The sequence below is a fragment of the Artemia franciscana genome, chromosome 1 (genome assembly GCF_032884065.1).
Source record: "Artemia franciscana chromosome 1, ASM3288406v1, whole genome shotgun sequence".
Taxonomy (NCBI): Eukaryota; Metazoa; Arthropoda; class Branchiopoda; order Anostraca; family Artemiidae; genus Artemia; species Artemia franciscana.
This window is the reverse complement of record NC_088863.1, coordinates 71,356,312-71,372,453: the sequence shown is the minus strand read 5'-3', so window position 1 is coordinate 71,372,453 and position 16,142 is coordinate 71,356,312. Positions and strand designations below refer to the sequence as shown.

Sequence of the window (16,142 nt, the reverse complement as noted above, 5' to 3'; positions counted from 1 at the left end):
GTCAAAGTTTTTAGCTTACAGCCCCTCCCCCAGGGACTGTGGGGGAGTAAGTCATCCCCAAAGACACGATTTTTATGGTTTTCGACAATGTGGAGCAAAAAGGCTATCTCAAGTTCTAGTGCCCTTTTTAAGTGACCAAAAAAAATGGAGGGCACCATGGCAAAACTTACCTACTTTCCAAGATTGTTTGAAGCCCCCTAAAATAGGATTTTGCCGCAGTCTAACGGTAGACCTACCACTTTTTTCCATTTACCGAATTTTCTTTGCAAGTGTTCATGTAAGCTTCAAACCCAGGGCCAGATTCAGGTATTAAGGGAGAGCATGGACCGCAATTGTCAAACATGTGGATATTCTGTTTGGAAAGAGTATTGAATGTAAAATAGAATAATACCACTCTTTTGCTTTTATTGTGACAATTTTTTTTGCTATTTTAAAAAGTATAGTTAAGGGAAAGAGTCAAATTTTAGCGTAAAGAGCAGGGTGTTGATCACCCTGCTCTGTTCGTTGCTGTATAAGCAACGTTGCTGTGTAAATTCTATCTAATTCCGTCCAAGATCACGGATATGTGTTCATTTATTAGAGAATATCGGGAAAGGGCACATTTGAACGGAATTAAAGTTCTAGTGCCCTTTTTAAGTGCCCAAAAAGACTGGAGGGCAACTAACCCCCTTCCACTCCCCTACTTTCTCAAAGTTACTCAATCAAAATTTTCAGATAGCCATTTTGTTCATCATAGTTGAAAGGCTCAATAATGAGGGAAGAAAAAGCAAAGGGATTTGGCATTAAATTCTCAACGGGTGAAAAATAAAAAACCTGGACCATTAAATGTGACAAGACCCAAAAAACAAAAACTCACAAGAATTAAAAATAATAATTTGTTGGAAGAAAAACAAGTTTTTGTTCCACCACCTGAACATATATACAACCCATACCATCATGTAAGACTAGACCATTAAGGGCAGCTAATGCAAAGGGCATCGGCAAATTGTTTGAAGTAAAGAAAATCCAAAATGAAGAAGATGAAAAATGGGATTAGAAGATAAGCAGCAGCAATAATCAAAAACTTGTCAAAATTGAAAATGATAGCGATGAGAATACAAATGATGATTCTTTGAAACCACCTGAACTATCAAACGTGATGAAACCAAGAAAACCAAAATTTACTAGGAACTACTTAATTCATTAAAAAAAAACGCATTGAAAAACTTATATAAAATGCACCTTTGCATTTTTTGCATAGAGATGAGATGTTATGTATGTTATAATATTCAATTAGAAAAAGTAGAATTAAAAAGTAGAATTAAGAGAAAGAGTCAAACATTAGCGTAAAGAGTGTGTAATAAACCTTAAAAAACTTAATTTTTAAAAACACAAAGATAAGCGCTGAGGAATAAATTTTAAAATCTAGAGTTTTCAATCCAGCCAATTGATCTTAGAAGTATTTTTTAGTCTTAAGCGGTTCCAGTTTTTGTATTTTTCATTTTTTACCCTCCAAACCTTTTTCAAAATAAAGCTACTAGGTTTAACTGGTGTTTTTTTTTGTTCATTTCCTGGGAACTAATTGGAAAAATCTTTTGGATCCTTTTTCAAGGATCTTTTATGCTAAAACTGATTTTAAAGACATTTCGGGTTAGAGAGCAAGATCTCTTTTCAAAGCATAGAAAAATTAACACTGCAATGAGTTTAGAGACTTTCCCCTTAAAATAACCGTACTGTCAAAGGTTTTAGAACTTTTATGGTTGGGGGTGAGGATACAGCATCGTTTATAGATGTTTAACATGGGAGAATCTTTGTTTAAGCATGAAATAAGGTGACTTAGGAACACACGATAGATAGAAAAATAACATACTTTGAGAAACAGAGAACGTACCTGAAGAAGTCACAGTTTGAAAAGAAGTCGTCGAGGTTGTCTGTAAAATAAAGTGCATAAATAATATCGTAAAAAGCTAAAAAACAGCAATAAAGAGGAATTTGGAGATAGAAAGTAATAGAGCCAGGGGCAAAAATACTTATCCTGTTGCTATGATTTGGCTCTTGATGACGGGGTATGTCATGCGTTGACTTCTGTACGCCTGTCTTTGATCATGGAATGTTGTACGTAGGATTTTTCCATATCAAACGAAAAGTTTGCTGGAAAGCTCTACTGCAACATGAAAATAAGTAGCAAAGGCACAATGTTGATTGGAAGAAGCATTAAATATTTCCCCTAAAACTTCTGCTATCAAGAAATAATGATGCAAGCAAAGACGGTCGCCTCAATATTAAGATAATTAAGCAGCTCAAAAACTCAGTACATAATGATTTTTGATAGGAATTTCAAATGATGTCATAACACTTTGCATACCGGAGACACGCAGACTAATATCAGTGACCGGGGGAAGTGTTTTATGTGTTTTCATTATCCTTTTCCTTTATTGTTATATATAAATGCCTACCGTCACCGGTACCAGGACCCAAGCGATGGTCAGTCCCATGGTAAAAAATTAATAAAACGTTTAAGATAAATTAATCTATAAAATTAATCTAAGCATCAGTATATATAATCATTCTGTATATAAGTTTCTCTCATATTTTCTTTAAAAAATGGTGATTTCTAAGTTTGCACAATTGTAAGAATATTACCAACCCTAAAAACAATTACAAGCCAAACTATAAGCGACAGACAGTTTTCCTTATAGACGATAGATGTTATGATGTGTAGGGTAATTGTACAAGTAGGTAGAAAAACCACAGCAGAAGGTTTTTTTTTATCTAAGAGCTTGAACCTTCTACGGTGGAGTTTTTAGATAAGCTGAATCTGAAGGTTTGATTTTCATTAAGATTCTATGCCCTTTAGTCATAGTTTAGGCATAAAAATCCAATTCTTTTTATGTGTATATTGGTATCAAAATTCCGTTTTTCAGAGTTTCAGTTATCACTGAGCCGGATCGCTCCTTACTTACAGTCCGTTATCACGAACTGTTTGACAGCCGTACTTGGCCGCTGTTATTATCGTGGCTTTTGTATTATACTTTTGATGTTGAGATTAATATTTCACTTCACCTCAAACCTTACGAACGACACATGGACTGGGGTAGTAGTTTGCATCTTTCATTGCCTTCTGGCTATTTCTATAAAAATAAACCATGGCCTTTTAGTAGGGCCTAGGGTCGCCTAATTCAATTTTTAAGACGTCATAAGGACATGAGCCTCATTTTGGACAAATATCATACATTTTTGAACATTTATTCACAGCAGCCTCATATTCACGTCAGTGTAACCAATTCACAAAAATATAGGCAGGGGCGTAAGGATTTTTTTTTTTTTGAATGAAAATATAAAAGAAACAGAAAAACATTGGGCAAATATAACTATAGTATAAATCTTAATTTTCTTAATTAGAAGCTACTACACTAGCCATAATTTACTAGCTTGCAGATACAGCTACAATAACAATCCTTCAGTGAAGATCAACGTTTAGATAATCTAATATTACAACGATTACACATAAAGCAAAAAAACTTGCTTGCAAAGGCTTAGCCGGCGTGGTTGTCACAGATGTTTTGGTAGGAGCGGTAGTTATCGTATATGGGGTAGTAGGGGTTGTTCTTGTTGTAGGAGTTGTTGTTGTAGGGGATTTTGTGGAAGAACTCTCAGTTACAGTGGCTCTACATCCCCTGTAACTGATATTTTGTGGAAGAACTCTCAGTTACAGTGGATCTACATCCACTGTAGCTGTTGTTGTTATTGGTGTAGCAGAAGTAGTAAGTTCTTCTGAAAAAAGATGATGATAATATATTAATAAGAATTTTACAGGACAATTCTTTTACTTAATGCTAAATTTGAGCCGAATTACATACTTTTATTTTTGTGCTCAGCTGACATATCTAAATTTTAAAAATTCAACTGATTATATGATAATTTCAAGATTAAAATACTTTTAATTAAAAATATGCCAAAGCTTGAAACTCTAAGAATTTAAATCGCCAATTTATACCTATCAACTACAAAAATAACAAACACATAATTATTTATTTTTAAGGTATCCCGACTCATATGCTTGTTTTGAAGTGCATACCTACATGCATCTTTATTGAAGTTCATATTTTTTCGACGATTTTAGTCTTTATTTGAATATTTTAGGATGAATAGAAGCGAAGCGGAAATATTGACAAAGAGCTCTAATCAAAAAGGACTCTAGACTGACAGGACTCCAAAATATTGAGGTAGATCTGATCGTGTAATAAATAGATATGGCGGGAATAGATAGAGGAAAATTGACTTTTTCTAATAAAATTGTGAATTCTGTCATTTAAACAAAATAAATCAAACTTTAAAAAGGGGAAAAATACGCTACATTGTTATGAAAAGTGAATTTTCCGTTAGTAAATTTTTACGATTTCGTCAAATTTTACACTGCGCAACATTCTAGGATCACTGGGTCGACTCTGAGAAAAAAAAAAACAACAAAAAAACATTTTTGCCGATAGGAGCTTGAAACCTCTAAAGTAGGATTTTCTGATACGCTGAATCTGAGAGCGTAATTTTCATTAAGATTCTACGACTTTTAGGGGATGTTTAACCCTTTTTTCAAAAAAAAATAAAAAATTATCGGGGTCATAGCTTTTAATGGGTAGAGTAAAATTTAATGAAACCTACATATTTTGAAATCATCATAAAAAACTAATTCTTTTGATGTATCTATTAGTATCAAAATTCCGTTTTTTTAGAGTTTCAGTTACTATTGAGCCGGGTCACTCCTTACAGTTCGTTACCACGAACTGGTTGATACGCTGAATTTCATGGGGTAATTTTCATCAAGCTTATTCTACATTTTGAGGGGTATTTTCCCTTGGTAAATTCAAAGACTTATATATAAGAGGGATCCGGCAAAATAAACAAAAATTGAAAATGTAAATGGACGGAATTAGGACAACAAGTGACAAGAGCAAGAGGAATTAAAAATAAAAATAACTGGTTTAGAATACATGCTAGAAAGATCACTGAAGCCACGGATTGGATTAAAAAATACTTTAGTCTATTTTCCTTTCTTTCCTCAACCCTGATAGGAATAAAACTCAAAGAGTTTATCTCTATTCTAAATCACATGCCTAACCAGTAGTCAATCCTCCATCCCAAAGTTTCATCAAAACCCCATCCCCCATGTTTCATTATTGAGCAGCTCATAGCTCGCTGACAAGCGGATAGGCTATAGTTTGAACCGTACTACGGTCTAGGATTTTAACTCTACTCAAGACTCATTCAGATTATCAGTAAATGCGTCACATCAGCCGTGATCTACAAAGGCAGTTGGTGGTCTATTTCGATAATCTCTTTTTCATTTGCGGGTGACTAAGGGAAAACAGGTCACCAGCCATTGAAAAGAATTTCTAAGTACATAGATTGAAGATTCTTAATCTACAACTGCTGTATAGCCTAGCTAATTCTCCACTGTTTCAGTATTATACACCAATAAAAGACAATACTTCAGAATAAACTAAATACTCTTCTACCTAAAACACGTTTTTTTTTTAATTGAAAGGTAGAGGCGACATTAAGACTTAAAACGAACAGAAATTCTTCCGTATATGAAAGGGGATGCCCCGTCCTCAACCCCCCGTTCTTTACGCTAAAGTTTGACTCTTTCTCACAAATCTACTTTTAAAACAACAAAAAACTGTAGAGTAATTACCGCAGCGTTGAAGAGGGGACAACCCCTTTCATATAGGAAATAATTTCAGTTCGTTTTAAGTTTTAATATCGCTCCTTAATTTCAGTCAAAACAAAACTTTTGTTATAGTTAATATGTATAGGGGCTGCATGCGTTTGTACATTAAATTATATACACTTATATACTGCTGACTATTTCTATACTTATTTAATTCTAGGTTATTCATAAATATATCAAGCTGGACTCCGTCAGCCAGACACTTAACAGCCATATCAGGTCGAAAAATATCAGTTAGACCAATTACGGCTAAAAAAGAAAAAAATCACACATCTGTTCCAAAAGGCCAGTTCCCCCCCCCCCCCGTCAAAGGGAAAGTTCCTGGAGACAATCTAAAACTACCCAACTAAATTTTTAGAGTTCCCTAGGTTTTGTTAAAGGTATCAGTTTTTTCCTTGAAATAAATAATCCTTTTCATTCTTGCTACTCGAAAAAAATCTCTATCAACAATATTATATTTCCATCAGCAATTAGTTTATATGATGATAAGTATCACAAAAAAAGAAAAACAAACATTGTAACCCCCGTTATATTTACGAGATCCCTGGAACAAATGGCTGTAACATAATAACATGCTACTTAACAAGCTGTAATTAATAAATTTTTTTATAAGCAAGGCCTTTTTTTTATTTCTAATCTCTCAAGCCAATTTATCTTTCCCTTTTTCGTAATTAGTCATTTTTTTATTATGATTCGTCATGCTGATTTTTCCAATTCTCGAGGCTGTAAATACCGACACCAAACATTCACAACACATGAAAAAAAAATCTAACATTGTTTATAATTGACATGTTCTTACAGATTTTTTTAGCTAGTTTATGATGACAGTCCCTAGTGGTACTAACTGCCCCCAAATGGGTGCATTTGATTCATCTTAGCATTTAAGAAATGGCTAGTTGTGAGTTAAGAACTTTATCCTTTCTGAAGGAGAGAAAGCCGTAATCGTTGTACCTGAATTTTATCTACTCAGCCGATGACTATTAAGGGAGAGGAGAAAGGAGTCTGTTCAAATCATATTATAAATAAATTGCATTTAATTAATTAATTAATTAATTGTAAACTCAAGAGATACACTTTTTTATATAGGAGCTAAATCGTATGACTGCATTGATGTAACAAAGAAATACATTATTGGGGCTATATATGGCACCATCAAGTGGATAGAGGAAGTATTTACGACTATTTGTAATAGAACGAGGATTTCTAAGACTCTTCCCTACATTTTAAATACCTAGCCTGACAGGTATACACGAGTTATATATATATATATATATATATATATATATATATATATATACTTGCTTGTTTAGAATACTTGCTAAAAAAACCACTGAAGCCATTAATAGGATTAAATAAAACTTGAGTCAATTTTTCTTTCTTTCCTCAAGATCTATCTATTGGTATCAAAGTTCCATTTTTTTTAGTTCAGTTACTATTGAGCCGGGTCACTCCTTACAGTTCGTTACGACTAACTGGTTGACATGCTGAATTTCATGGGGTAATTTTCATCAAGCTTATTCTACATTTTGAGGGGTATTTTCCCTTGGTAAATTCAAAGACTTATATATAAGAGGGATCCGGCAAAATAAACAAAAATTGAAAATGTAAATGGCCGGAATTTAGGAAAACAAGTTACAAGAGCAAGAGGAATTAAAAATAAAAATGACTGGTTTAGAATACTTGCTAGAAAGATCACTGAAGCCACGGATTGGATCAAAAACTACTTTAGTCTATTTTCCTTTCTTTCCTCAACCCTGATAGGTTTGAATTTATACTCTTTGAATAAAACTCAAAGAGTTTATCTCTATTCTGAATCACATGCCTAACCAGTAGTCAATCCTCCATCCCAAAGTTTCATCAAAACTCCAAGAAAAACTCCATCCCCCATGTTTCATTATTGAGCAGTTCAGAGATCGCTGACAAACGGATAGGCTATAGTTTGAACCGTACTACGGTCTAGGATTTTGACCCCACTCAAGACCCACTCAGATTATCAGCAAATACGTCACATCAGCCGTGATCTACAAAGGCAGCTGGTGGTCTATTTGGATAATTTGCGGGTGACTAAGGGAAAAAAAGGTCACCAGCCATTGAAAAGGATTTCTAAGCACACAGGTTGAAGGTTCTTAATCTATAACTGCTGTATAGCCTAGCTAATTATCCACTGTTTCAGTATTATACACCAATAAAAGACAATACTTCAGAATAAACTAAATACTCGTCTACCTAAATTACCAAATAGATAATAAACGTTACAATATTCCATGCTTAAGCTTTTTTTGAAATTTTCGCTTTTTTTTAGAAAGTAAGTCATTGTTGCCATACAAGTTTTTTCAAGACAACTGAAAATATACAATCCATGAGTTTCCACCCTTTGTTTGAGAGAAAAAAATCCAAATTTCCCAAATGATTATAACTTTATCGCAGATTCCCCTGAGTCCCTAGTTTTAGAATAAGTGTCCGTAAAAAAAAGAAATTTTCGTCTGAAAAAAGATAGCCTCCAAAAATGTAGAAGACCAGAACAGAATCTGGAGAAAATAGATTGTTTAAGTTGCCTAAAGCTACGTTCAGATGCAGGAATAAGCTATGGACCAAATCCCAAAGTCTTAGAATCTTCAAAGTAATTGGTCAAACTCTTGGATTTGACATGGGCTAACGCTCAACAACGTTGAACATTGACATTTGATCCAAGACTAAGTTCTGTGTCTGAACACAGCCTGGATTAAAAACAAACCTAGACACAGCTCTGGCGATTCGTCATCTGTGCAGTCGGCTTCGCCACGACATTTATCTTCGCAGTCGTTGATGCCATCACATTGCCGTTCTTTTCTAATGCAATATCCGTGGCCACAGTCAAATGTGTAAGGTGAACATTGATCTGGAATTAAAAGTCATGGTTAGAATGTCAAGTAGGTTATCAATGCCAAAACAATAGCCCAATATAAAATGCGTCTATAAAGTGCACTCATGCTTTTAAGCCAAAAGTAGGTTTAGGTATCTATGACGATTGGAGACTCATTAGTTCCACAAATATATTTTATATATATACATATATATAACATACATAACCTATGTATATGCAAATTTCGCTTTAATTATTCATTTGTGGCTAGCCAAAATCAAAACCTGCGTTAATTTAAAAACATTCAGAAATTAAATACAAAAACACGTTTTTTTTTAAATTGAAAGTAAGAGGCGACATTAAAACTTAAAACGAACAGAAATTATTCCGTATATGAAAGGGGATGCCCTGTCCTCAACGCCCCGTTCTTTACGCTAAAGTTTGACTCTTTCTCACAAATCTACTTTTAAAACAACAAAAAACTGTAAAGTAAAGACCGCAGCATTGAGGAGGGGGCAACCCCTTTGATATAGGAAATAATTTCTGTTCGTTTTAAGTTTTAATATCGCTCCTTAATTTCAGTAAAAAAAACTTTTGTCATATTTAATATGTATAGCCTAGGGGCTGCATGCATTTGTACATTAAATTATATACACTTATATACCGCTGACTATTTCTGTACTTATTTAATTCTGGGTCATTCATAAATATATCAAGCTGGATTCCGTCAGCCAGATACTTAACAGCCATATCAGGTCGAAAAATATCAGTTAGACCAATTTCGGCTAAAAAAGAAAACAAATCACACATCTGTTCCAAAAGGCCAGGCGGCGATGTTCCCCCAGGATGAACAAGGAGGCATTTTCAAAACGCATTAAAGAACAAAATTATAAATACTCTTACCCCCCTCCCCCCTCAAAGGGAAAGTTCCTGGAGACGATCTAAAACAACCCAACTAAAATTTTAGAGCTCCCTAGGTTGTGTTACAGGTATCAGTTTTTTCCTTGAAATAAATAACTCTTTTCAATCTTGCAACTCGAAAAAAATCTCTATCAACAATATTATATTTCCATCAACAATTAGTTTATATGATGATAAGTATCACAAAAAAAAACAACATTGTAACCCCCTTTACATTTTCGAAATCCATGGAACAAATGGTTGTAACATAATAACATGCTACTTAACAAGCTGTAATTAATCAATTTTTTTATAAGCAAGGCCTTGATTTTCTTTTCTATTCTCTCAAGCCAATTTATCTTTCCCTTTTTTATTATTAGTCCTTCTTTTACTATGATTCGTAGTGCTGATTTTCGAATTCTTGAGGTTGTAAATACCGACACTAAACATTCACAACACATGAAAAAAAAATCTAACATTGTTTATAATTGACATGTTCTTACAGATTTATTTTGCTAGTTCATGATGACGGTCCCTAGTGGTACTAACTATCCCCAAATGGGCGCATTTGATTCTTCTTAGCATTTAAGAAAAGGCTAGTTGTGAGTTAGGAACTTTATTCTTTCTGAAGGAGAGAAAGCCGTAATCGTTGTACCTGTATTGTATCAACTCAGCCGATGACTAATAAGGGAGAGGAGAGAGGGGTCTGTTCAAATCATATTATAAATAAATTGCATTTTATTAATTAATTAATTAATTGTAAACTCAAGAGATACACTTTTTTATTTGGCAGCTAAATGGTATGACTGCATTGATGTAACAAAGAAATACATTATTGGGGCTATATATGGCACCATCAAGTCAATTTAAATATTAATTTTATTTAAATATTATATATATATATATATATATATATATATATATATATATATATATATATATATATATATATATAAATATATATATATATATATATATATATATATATATATATATATATACTTGCTTGTTTAGAATACTTGCTAAAAAACAACTGAAGCCATTAATAGGATTAAATAATACTTTAGTCTATTTTGCTTTCTTTCCTCAACCGTGATAGGAATAAAGCTCAGAGTTTATCTCTATTCTAAATCACAAGCCTAGCCAGTAGTCAATCCCCCATCCCCAAGTTTCATTAAAACTCCTAAAAAAAACTCCATCCCCCATGTTTCATTATTGTGTGGTTCATAGCTTACTGACAAAGGGATAGGAGTATGAACCATACTAGGGTCTAGGATTTTGACCCCACTCAAGACCCACTCAGATTATCAGTAAAGCCGTCACATCAGCCGTGATCAACAAAGGCAGTTGGTGGTCTATTTGGATAGTCCCCTTTGCATTTGCGGGTGACTAAGGAAAAAAGGTCACCAGCCGATTGAAAGAATTTCTAAGCACACAGGTTGAAGGTTCTTAATCTATAACTGCTGTATAGCCAATTAATTCTCCACTGTTTCAGCATTATACACCAATAAAAGACAATACTTCAAAATAAACTAAATACTAGTCTACCTGAATTACCAAATAGATAATAAATGTTATAATATTCCATGCTTAAGCTTTTTTTGAAATTTTCGCTTATTTTTCGAAAGTAAGTCATTGTTGCCATTTAAGTTTTTTCAAGGCAACTGAAAATATACAATCCATGAGTTTGCACCCTTTGTTTGAGAAAAAAAATCCTAATTTCCCAAATGATTATAACTTTATCCCAGATACCCCCGTATCCCTAGTATCAGAATAAGTGTCCGTAAAAGAAGTAATTTTCGTCTGAAAAAAGATAGCCTCCCAAAACGTAGAAGACCAGAACAGAATCTGGAGAAAATATATTTTTTAGGTTGCGTAAAGCTACGTTCAGTTGCAAGAATCAACCATGGACCAAGTCCCAAAGGCTTTAAATCTTCAAAGTAATTGGTCAAAATCTTGGATTTCACATTGGCTAACGCTCAACAACGTTGAGCGTTATCCAAGACATTTTTGACATTTGATCCAAGACTAAGTTCTGTGTCTGAACACAGCCTGGATTATAAACAAACCTGTACACAGCTCTGGAGATTCGTCCCTTGCATCTGGGCAGTCGGCTCGCCCATCGCATATCCTATTTTTTTTTAAACATCTTCCGGACTCAAACCCTCCACACTCAAACCACATTGTTTGACTGCCATAGTTACAGGGATCTGGAATTAAAAGTCATGGTTAGAATGTCAAGTAGTCTATCAATGCAAAAACACTAGCCCAAAATAAAATGCGTCTAAAAAAAGCGCATTCATGCTTTTAAGCCAAAAGGCAGGTTTTGGTATCTATGACGATTGGAGATTCATTAGTTCCACAAACATATATATATATATATATATATATATATATATATATATATATATATATATATATATATATATATATATATATATATATATATATATATATATATATATATGTATATATATATATATATATAAATCACAGAACTGATTTCCAGTGTCTTGAAAAGATTTTCCCTATTGTTTCTACTTTGTATTTGTTTGTTTATTTACTTTATAATATAATTTACTATGTAAATTATTATTTACTTAGTTATGGGTGTCTCGCTTACTCATTCTCTTGGTCGAGTTTCTCCGCGGCTTCACTTCACTATTTTTATTTATTTATTAGTTATTTTTTGGATTATTTGTTATGGTAAGTTCTCTATTTGGCTGCTGGCTTGAGGTGATGCTTGGTAAGCCATGAATTTTTTCTTTTTATTTACTTATAAAAGAGTGTGATTGTGTGCAATTACAGTAATATATTTTACTCGGCCAACTTTCTGAGTGACTTTTTACTATTAAGGCTCTAAAAAAATATAATTACTATTCCAGAATCAGCTGCAAATGGCAATTTTTTTTTTCTCACGGGACATTTTTCTCACGAGTATTTTTTTTTTTAGAAATATGTTTTTGCACATTTGGTTACTATGAACTGTTTTACCTCCTCCCTTCCTGGAATTTCTTTTGGACTTCAACAATTCTGAAACCTAAAAAATCTAAAAAAGCTTACTCAGGCTATATCATTCATAAAACAGTTCAATCTACTTCTAATCCCACCAACTCATCTCCCCAACGATTACATATTTATATGGGCAAATTTTATACTCTTCATGAATTTTCTGAAACACGCTACCCAAATAAAGGTAACATCATTAGAATCCTTAATTTAAGCTATTTCTAAGTTTTATTGTTGCTGTTCTTACGGTGTAGCCTCCACCTAATGATTTATTTCGTCTTTAGCTGATTTTGTGATACCTCATCAATTACTTGATGAAATAGTTTTCGCGGTCTAAACTGCAGACAGTATAGCTTTGCCAAAGTATGAACAGAGCAATTGAATTGAAGATATAGATATTATTTAGATGGTACTAAAAGTAATTGTCCTTCAATCACTTTCGATTATTAAAGGGGAGCACAAGCCCTTCCAATTTCCAATCAGATGAGCCCTTTTCGAAATTTCTACGACAGCTCCTTCGATACGAAGTGCCCTGGTCTAAAAAACAAAAACAAAAAATAAATAATACATTGTGCCCACCTCGCTCTTTACTTAGTCATCGCTATTGCGCTGCCTATGAAAAACCGAAAAGATGTAAAACATTTTTTTCATGAAAAAGAGTATGTCAGTAAAAAAAGAGAAATTAATTTAATTTTCTTTTGCATAAAACAAATTTTTCAAAGAAAAGTAAAGAGCTAAATTAAGCCAAAAATGAGCAGAAATCAATTCAAATAATCTCCCAAGCGCAAAACTACCCCAACTCACAATCAGTAATTAAATGAAACGCAAAACAAACAGAAATTACAACAAATAGACAAGTCAAACTCAAAACAAGCAAAATGTAACACGAGTAGGGCTGAGAACCCCCATGTGTTCTCAAGACCAGAACACAATTTGCACTTTACTGAAAACAAAATACATTCTAAATGTTTTCACTTGAAAATTTAAACAAATAAAAATTATTAATATTCTAAGGAATAAATATCAGTATATGTAAATTAAACTGACAATCCATGTTTTTTTTTAGTATAGTACAAATTATGTTCTGGCTTTGATAAGGCATGGGGTTATCAGCCCTACTCATGTGAATTTTTCTCATTTATGATTTGAATTTCTATTTATTGTAATTTTCGTTCGTTATGAGTTTCATTTATTTATTGATAGTGATTTGTGATAGTTTTTTACGTGGAAGATTATTTGACTATATTTCTGTTTATTTTTAGTTTAATGGAGCTCTTTACTTTTCATTGAAAACTTCTTTTGTGGAAAACACTTTTAAAATTAATCAAAAGAACAGCTGATGGTATCAGCTGTCACGTTTTTCGAGAAGTGTTTAAGGGGCACCTACAACTAAATCAAAAGATGCTATGTGCGTCCAGTTTTACAAGGATTTATATCGGCAATATGTTTAGAACAGTAGAGGGTATTAAGTTTAAATTTAAAAGTTATTAAGTTTAAAGAGGGTATTAAGTTTAAAGGGTATTAAGATACTTAAAGGCCAGAGTACAACTAGTCTCCCTCCCAATTGTCTTCTTAGCTGCAATATCATCAAGGACATCTGACTAAAATTAATTACCTAAATTTGGAAATTTCAAAAATTTTCAGCAGAGATATTTATTGCTCAACATTTAGGAAAGGTCTGATTCACCTGAAAAAAGGAGAAATAAATCTGCATTAAGGGCTTGTGACATCGGATTTTTGTTTCTTTTTTTCTTTTTTTTTAACAATAGAACGGAGTTTGTTTTTTTTGTAAAGATTCTAACTTATGGTTTACCCCATTATATTGCCTCATATTTGTAGAATACTGAAAAACTAATTCTGGGGATTCAGTTAGATGATGGTTCAGTTGCACAGGGGTTCAGTTGAATGGATTAAGTTTCATGAGGGCTCAGTTACATGAGGTTTCAGCTATATGGGGGTTCAGTTACATGCACACCCATTTGTTTGTATTAGAGCTGGTGATTTTGTTTGGCTATAAAAATGACCAATGAAGTTCATCTGATTTTTGAAAAGAAGAGACACACCCCTTAAAAGTAATAAAACCTGAAATAAAATCACACCATCAGATTTAGCATATCAGAGAACCTTTAGAGGTTTCAAGCTCCTAACTTCTAAAATGTGAAATTTGTATATTCTATCAGAAGAAAGATCATGGATGCACGCCTCTCTGAGAAAAAGGGGAGAAACACTCTTCAAAAGCCATAAAATTTTAATAGAAATCACACCATCAGATTCAGCATATCTGAGAGCCCCACTGTAGAGGTATCAAGCTCCTGTCTGTAAAAATGTTGAAATTTCACAAAGAAAGCTCCTGTCTGTAAAAATGTTGAATTTTCACAAAGAAAGATCACAGATACATGTTTCACAGATCACAGAAATTTCTGTATATTTATCTGAAAATAGAAATAAATTACCGCCTTCCCAGGTGAACATCAACCGTCACATCTCATATGCCTTCATGAAGCGTTTTGGATATATCTTCGTGATTCCATGAGAAGATTACGAATAATAATGTTAATTTTATTTAAAGAGAGAGCAATCTTTTCATGTTTTGTTAAGGAATTATTCTTTTCCTGTCCAACCAAGTTAAAGGATGGTACGAACTTGATACTGTAACAAGTTCTTATCATTCCCGAACTTGGTAGGATAAGAAAAAGAATTATTCCTTATTAAAACAAGAAAAAATTGTCAATTACTTTTTATGTAACTAAAATTAACACTATTCCCGCATAAAACATAGAAAGTAAAGAACAAACAGGAATGAGGCTTTCTTAATTAAAACAGGCCTACTCTAAATTGCATCATAGGGCAGAATAGGCTAATTCTGAAAGACCCCCAAAAAAAAGGCTTATTAACTAGAATTCCACTAGAATAAATCCTGAAAGTCACATAAGGTGTAAGACATATCCTTTGGTATTGGCGACTAGCAGACGGGTATGAAGAAGTGTTTAGGAGCACCATGGCATCTCGAAAGGAAGTAAGTAATCTAATGGCAGGTCCTAGCAATAATTCAGTCTTTGGAGGAAGTCTAGAGACTCATAATAGAATCAATGCTACCGTATAATGCCACGAAATTTTTTAAAATGCTCCCTCGCTTCCTTGTAGAATCATTAATTTCAAATATAGTTTTCCGCCATACTTTCATGTCAAGAGGGGCATGAGGAATAAGAAAATATTTTTCAAAGATAGCATGCTGATGAGAGTAAACCTCAAAATTCGTGATTAATTTTCACTGATTAATAGATAATTGAATAAGCGTAATATGTTTTTGGATGGTCCATGCCACCCTCTCGTCTTCTGACTGACTCCCTACTCCCCTCTGTTCTTCTGTATTATTTTTGTCATAATAACCTGCAGACAATGCATCATCTTAATCGGTTTCACCAGTAGACTTATCTTTACTTCTGAAGTTTCCAGATCCAGAATCAGAAAGACCGTCTGAATTGTTTTCATCAGTCGGCTTGACATCTTCAGCTTCATCAGATGACTCCAAACAATCTTCTTAATCATTATCATTGACTAAGTTCGAAGTGGACAAAAGACAAAGAGAGTTTGCGAAATAAAATGCCTAGTTCAAAACAGCAGTGGACTCGCACTCATTTCTGATTTCCAAAAAGATGGCGTGTAGAACATGAACTTCAGGCA

At 33.4% G+C, this 16,142-nt stretch overlaps 1 protein-coding gene across 3 annotated transcripts in view; it reads right to left on the bottom strand.

Moving 5' to 3' along the window:
- Positions 1–16,142, bottom strand: part of LOC136033544 (LDL receptor repeat-containing protein egg-1-like) — a 140,905-nt gene that overhangs the window by 10,814 nt on the left and 113,949 nt on the right. For 2 of the 3 annotated variants that reach the window (XM_065714298.1, XM_065714288.1), the window contains exons 5-6: positions 8,442–8,585; positions 1,871–1,910 (exon numbers count right to left, since the gene is read on the bottom strand). In XM_065714298.1, the coding sequence (XP_065570370.1) occupies positions 1,871–1,910; positions 8,442–8,585 (184 nt within the window). Of the gene's footprint in view, positions 1–1,870; positions 1,911–8,441; positions 8,586–11,518; positions 11,651–16,142 lie in introns of those variants that run through there. The other variant, XM_065714306.1, reaches the window with a different exon arrangement.